General features: G+C 39.5%; 2 protein-coding genes across 2 annotated transcripts; one reads left to right on the top strand and one right to left on the bottom strand.

The window, feature by feature from the left end:
- Positions 1-293: 293 nt before the first annotated feature.
- LOC126601217 (uncharacterized) lies at positions 294-4194 on the bottom strand. The gene is made up of 5 exons (XM_050267898.1): positions 4095-4194; positions 2140-2176; positions 1696-2040; positions 1576-1591; positions 294-1499 (listed from the first exon to the last, which is right to left on the bottom strand). Exons 1-5 carry the CDS (start codon positions 4192-4194, stop codon positions 294-296), a joined length of 1704 nt encoding a protein of 567 aa, XP_050123855.1.
- A 428-nt stretch (positions 4195-4622) lies between these two features.
- LOC126601207 (UPF0481 protein At3g47200-like) lies at positions 4623-6178 on the top strand. The gene has a single exon (XM_050267890.1). The coding sequence runs from the start codon at positions 4623-4625 to the stop codon at positions 6108-6110; it is 1488 nt and encodes a 495-aa protein (XP_050123847.1). The 3' UTR covers positions 6111-6178.
- Positions 6179-6807: the final 629 nt, after the last annotated feature.

Genomic DNA, 6807 nt, shown 5'->3' with positions numbered 1-6807 from the left:
TGTGGGGTGAATCTCAACCAAACCATGGGCAGAAAAGTTGTTGACTACCAAATACTATCAATCTTAAACCATTCGTCTTGTTTTTGCTATGAAATTTCGAGTATGGTAGCCGAACACATTTACATGGTATGTAACCACTCCCCAGGTTATAATACGAATAGACATCCTTAATAAACAGACACCACAGCACAAGTAATCCTACTACATGTAAAAACTCGTCAAGCGCCACATTATTGAGATCATCTTTGCAATAATTATTTGAACAGTTCTTCTGTGGTGACATGGTTGCAAATCTATTGTTGACTTGCCCCCTGTCCTCCTTGTGTAACTGCTCCATCTCCACCTCCTTGAGTAATTGCTCCTCGTACTTTTGGAGGTTTCACCTTGATGAACTGAGGAGTAAACGGAGGCATTCCATCAAACCAGGGATCTGCCGGTGCCGCTCCCGTCATTGCATACTGCCACATCGGTTTTGGCTCATGGTAACCTATATCATGAAATATGGTGCGTTTAATATATTTCACAATATCTTCCTGGGAACTGGAATGAAGCTGCTCAAACGATTCTGTAAATCTTCTGAGCCTGAAGTCCTCCTCAGTCTCATGTTGGAGTTTCTCAATGATGTAATCAGCTTCTCCAACATTTCTAACAAGTACTTGAACGGGATTTTTTGGATTTTTGGCGCATCGTGTTTTGAACCAAATTATTGACAAACCAAAGTAAAATTCAGCATATCGACACTGTTTGATTTCATCGATCTCTTTGTTACCTGATATCTGCAGCTGTAGACCTTTTAAATCCCACTTCTTAGCTTCATTCCGCAAGAATTCATCCAAAAGGAATTTACGTGTAATACACATCTTTATAAATCTTCTGAGCCTAAAATCCCCCTCACTTTCCTCATCAACTTTCTCGAGTATGACATTTTTGGCATCTTCGCTTCTCACTAACCGGCCAAACATTTCTTCAATCCGCTCTTGTTGATCTCTGGAACCAAGCTGCCTGAACAAAAGAATTGACTCACACAAGCATCTTTCACCAAAGAATTTGTTCGTTAACTCCTTGAATAAATTAACTCGTGCTGAGACTGGAGCTTTATTGAACAACTTTGTGAATGTTTTCTTTCTCAAATCTTCCTCGCTTTCTCCTGCAAGTCTTTCGATTATAACAACTTCCGCAGAAAATTTATTAGAGATTTGCTTAATCTTGTCCTGTTGGTCATCGATGGATAGTAAGCTGAACCCAAAACTTGAGAGCTTCGAGAGTAATTCAGCAGCACTTGCAGAATCTTGAGGCTGAAGGAGCACCCCGTGCGGAAGATGTCTTCGGGGTTGGAGCAGCTTCTGTTCAACTTCGTCAAGGAAATGAACTTGGACACCGAAGTCAACCACTCTCTTACATAGCTCTGTGAATCTTCTGAGTTTGAACTCCGCCTCACTTTCGTCTTCAAGTTTCTCAATTATAACACCTATAACTCCATCACAAAGTTGTTCAATCAGCTGCCACTGACCGTAGGAGCCTTGTCCCTTGAACCAAATAATCGAGAAACCCAAGAAAAACTCAGCAAAACGGGACTGCCAATCGGAACAAACTTGATCATTACCAGATGTCTCCTGTGTATCTTTTCGTTTCTCAACATATTCTTCCCTGATGGCGACAAGATGCATATAAGCGTAATCGGTGTAATCTCTACACAGCTGTGTAAATCTTCTGAGCCTCAAATCCTCATTGGTAACTGTCTCGTCATCATCTTTAACATGAACCATTACTCCAATCAGCTCTTGTTGCTCACTAGCATCTAGTTGAGTACTGAACCAAGAAATCAACTCGCCAATTTTCCGCTCACGCTTGAATTTCTTTATAATTGTGGACAGGAAATGATTCTGGTCAGGGAAGGGAAGTTTCTTGAATAGCTCAGTGAATGTTCTGACTCTCATATCCTCTTCACTTTCTTCCGGGTGTTGCTCCACAATGACATCTTCAACAACCTTATTGTACATTTCTTTTGTCTTCTCATGTTGATCACTGGCAGAGAGTTGGCTGAACCCGAAGATCGAAAGATTCAAGAGTAGTTCAGCAACATCAGCAGCATCAGTAGAGCTGGTATTGGACTCAGGAGAGTGTTTCGGAAATACGAACATTGAAATCGCAGAAATTTCCCAGTCGTAACTTATTCCTGAAAGAAGTGCAAAAATAAACCGATAAAAATGGGAATTCAAACATTATATCAAGTCCTTTTTCATGTATAATTATAAAAGCTTAAACTGCATCCAAATTCCAAAATCAAATTGTTTTACTTTCTTTTAACTTGAAAACCTCATTCCCTAGAGTAGCTGTAGGTCAAAGATTATCTCAATGCAGTGACATCAAGTGAAAAATACAGGGACAAGAAAAGAAAAACAAATTGAAGAGTTTGCAAAAAGTACCGGAAGTTCTTGATTCAGCCTTCAATAGCCCAATGGAGTTTCTTCCGTGTTTTTAATTTTGATACAAGATTTGAGGGGATTGCAGGGACACAAAAATTCAGCACCTTACGAGAACTTATAAAGGGTAAAGAAAGAAAACTGGACCTTCAGTCAGTCTTCTGTTTTTTTTTTTTTTTTTTTGGTCGAGGTCAGTCTTCTTTGAAATTGCAAGGAAGCATCAGCTGTCGTTCCATTTGGGTCGTCGAGGTGTTATAGTCACATGGCACGAAAGGTTGATAAGACCTTGGATGGGTTATAGTCACATGGCACGACAGGTTGATAGGACCTTAAAATTAGTGTCTTGCGGTCAGAGATACCTACCAAGACAAGGAGATATAATTAAGATGGTTCCTTGAAATTTCAAATAGAACACGTCACATGTATAACTTATCAAATATCTCGACCAATAAGAACACATCATGTGTACAACTTATCAAATATAGCTACTCTGCCTTTGAGGGAATATGCAGATTATTAGTCGAACTCTATCGAAATAATAGGCCACAGTCTCTACGAAGGCTCTAGAATCCCACTATCAACAGGCCTTCAGGCCTAATTCATCACCAATTACTCTGATATGCAACGAACTTGCCTAACAGTCACTTAGCGGGGCAAGACTCTCCGTGACAATTGAACACAAACTTGAGGGGATAAATATATATATATATATATAATTAAAATAAAAAGTGGAAGCAGTCGAAAATTCAGCACGCTACGTGCACAGCGAAAAAAGGGTAAAGAGCGAAAATTCGACCTTCAGTCCTTCAGTCAGTCTTCTCTGAAACTTCAAGGAAGCATCCGCTGTTGGCTCTTTACAATGTTAGGTAGGCTGTCATGGTCATGAAATAAAATTCTACTTCAATTAGTCTTCTTTGAAACTGCAAGGTTAGGTAGACTTTATTGAGAGTTGTCCCGGTAAAGGACAGGGTTTGCTATGTGGTTATATGGTCTTGAGCTACTCCCCATATTGCTAATTGGTTTTATGGTGGAGCCTTAATTTCATCATGGTATCAGAACGGGTTATCCTCGTGTGAAGCCAAAACGGCCACACGCGCTCCACGTCACCCAGTTGTTGTCCACGTGTAGGCTTGAAAATCCGCCACACGTGCTGGAGCGTGTTGAGAGTTCCACATTGATAAGGGACACGGTTTGCTATGTGCTTATATGGTCTTGGGCTACTCTCCATATTGCCAATTGGTTTTATAGTGGAATCTCAATTTCATCATGGTATCAGAACGGGTTGTCCTCGTGTGAAGCCAAACGGCCACATGCGCTCAACGTCACCCAATTGTTGTCCACGTGTAGGCTTGAAAATCCGCCACACGTGCGGGGCGTGTTGGGAGTTGTCCCACATCGGTGAGGAATAAAATTTGCAATGTGCTTATATGATCTTGAGTTACTTCTAATATTGCCAATTGATTTTATGGTAGAACCTCAATTTCATAGGGCTTGTCATGATCATGGTCATGCCATTTTATCACTCACAGGCACATGGTAAGGTGTAAGCAAAGTCTTGGCTTGTCATTGACATGAAAAGTTCATGCACCTCGGATAAGTTCCTGAATCTTTCAATATTTTAGATTTTTCCCAGATTATGTCGGGTTCGGTATAGAATTACAAAATACGCACCATGATTATCGATTGCGTACAAATTAATGAGTCCTAAGTGTCTTGTGCTGGTCATGACGAATGACAAGTACATGATCTCCACATTTACAAGGCGAGACATAGGTGTTATGGATGTAGATTGATGACTACTGAATCAGGATTATCAAGTCAAACCCAATTAAAAAAGAAAGAAAACAAAGATTTTTTTTTTTTTTTTGATAGAAAAGAAAACAAAGAAATTAAGCTAGTTATTAACCTACATCCATAACCATGAGATGGATTAATATACTAATTAAATATAGAAAGTCTGAGGGTAGGATGATAAGGAGAGAAAAGAAGATGGTGCCACGAAATTTCAAAGAAGGCTCAACCCCATAAGGCTCAAATTATTTTCATTCAACTTTCACCCAGATTCAGTCTGCTGCTTATTATAATTAAGCAAGGTTTAAGGTTTGCTCTAATTCAACTTTACTTCAAGAGAAAATTAGTAACAAATTAATCCTTCCTCTTTACTTAATGGCTACAACGAACTCACAACCAAACTCAACAATGGCTAATGGAGGAAGAGATCACGCAGCTATTCCAATTCCAGCGGCAAACCATATTCAGGCGACAACATCATTGGATCGAAGAATTGAGGAAACGAAATGGCTGCTGCACCCATCATCTGGAAACAGCTCTTGCTGCATCTTCAGAGTGCCTCAACACCTCTCGGAAATCAACAAGAAGGCCTGCCAACCTCATATAGTTTCCATCGGTCCTTGCCACTATGGCGACACGCGTTTGGAGATGATGCAGCAGCATAAATGGAGATTTCTTCGCGATCTACTTGCTCGAACACCATCAAATGGCCCGAGACTTGATCACTACAGGCAGGTTGTAGAATCAATGGAAGAAAGCATACGAGGGTGCTATTCGGAGACAATCGATTTAAGCAGTCATGACCTAGTTGAGATAATGGTTTTGGATGGCTTGTTTACTGTTGAGCTCTTTTGCAAAGTTGGAAGGAAGTCACCAAGTGATCCAGATGATCTTGCAAGGTTGTCACCAAGTGATCCAGATGATCCCATCTTTAACTTGGCATGGGTATTTCCTAACCTCATATGCGATCTTTTGCGTTTGGAAAACCAAATTCCTTTCTTCGTTCTTCAAAAATTATTCGATGAATCAAAAGCATCAAGAGAAGATAGCGAGTCATCCCTTGCCAAACTTGCTTTGGAATTCTTTAATCATGCAGTAGAAAGAACTGATATCAGTACTACTGAAGAAAAACATTTACTCGACTTACTTCGCTTAAGTTTTATTCCTAAACCTTATGATCAGTCACCTCAAGGTCAAGCTAGAAATATTCGTCCATTAATTCAATTGATCCGATCTGCGAAAAAGCCTCTACAAGGAACAAGGAAGGCAGTGAAAAAGTTTGTAGCAGGAATTAAGTCCAAGACAAGGAAGGGAAATACCTCTTCGTCGATTGAATTTATTCAATCAGCCGAAAAGCTTTATCTTGCTGGAATTAAGTTCAAGACAAGGGATGCAATGAGCTTCTTAGATATAAGATTTCTCAAAGGAGTGCTCGAAATTCCACGCATAGTACTAGATGACCTACGCACTGATTTACTCATGAATTTTGTAGCATTTGAACAGTGCTACTTTCATTGCTCAAAGCATGTCATCACTTATGCTGCATTCATGAGTTGCCTCATCCGCACGCCTGCAGATGTCTCATTCCTCTGTGACAAAAAGATTATTGAGAATTATCTCGGAACTGATGAGGAGGCTGCTGATTTCTTCAAAAACCTTGGAAAAGACGTGCCTTTTGATATTGATGATAGTTATCTATGCGAATTGTTCAAGGATGTGAATGAGTACCATAGGAATATTTGGCATGTACGATGGGCAGGTCTCAGATTCAAGTACTTCTCTACTCCGTGGTCTTTCTTATCAGCTGTAGCTGCTGTTGTACTCCTACTGCTTACCGCTATTCAAGTCTTTCTTGCTTGGTATGCGTATGTCCGTCCCCCAAAATCTGGGGGATAGGCTTAACCATCATATTCCAAAGCATTGTCCTCTAGCTGTCGGTCATCGCCGAGGTATCTGCGATTTGTTCTTTTAAGAAAGTTATATAAGTTGCAGAAACGTTTGAACATTGTTACTTGTTTCTTTTCCATGTAATCTAATATGTTACTCTCAGTTTTGTGTCAAGCCACCATCCTTTGATAATGTGTTGAACTAGGAACAAAGATGTTCGAACATAAGCTTTCTTAAATGAAAATTTAAAAACCAAGATTCCTAGTATATGTAATCGGGTCAAGATGTGCCACCGGTCGCTCACCCATATAGGCCGGTAAACTGGCCTTTTACATATTATTTGGTGCCAATTACTTAAAATGACACAGTTTTTAGTAAACTTTTATAGACAGAGTAATTGAGAAAGAGAAAGAGATAAGACAGAGTAGAGAGAGGATGAAGAAGATCTAAAGAGGAAAAGGATAAGAGTGGGCTTTTAGTTTTAAAAAAAGCGTAAAGGAATTTCCATGTTTTCATGACTTAAACTATATTTTCAAGTTCATTTTGAGTTTAGTTTTTTCAAAATAGTCTTAAAAAACAAGAATTTTAGGCTTGAGACTCAAAACTGTTTATGAGTTAAAAATATGAATTTAAGTTTGATATCAAACAGAACGTTAGCCTTAGGTATAACTCTTGAGTTCTGACTTAAAAACTCAAGAGTTGAAAC

The sequence above is a fragment of the Malus sylvestris genome, chromosome 2, assembly GCF_916048215.2.
Source record: "Malus sylvestris chromosome 2, drMalSylv7.2, whole genome shotgun sequence".
Lineage (NCBI taxonomy): Eukaryota > Viridiplantae > Streptophyta > Magnoliopsida > Rosales > Rosaceae > Malus > Malus sylvestris.
Note: the sequence above shows the minus strand (reverse complement) of the source record. Positions and strands in the feature narration are given on the sequence as shown.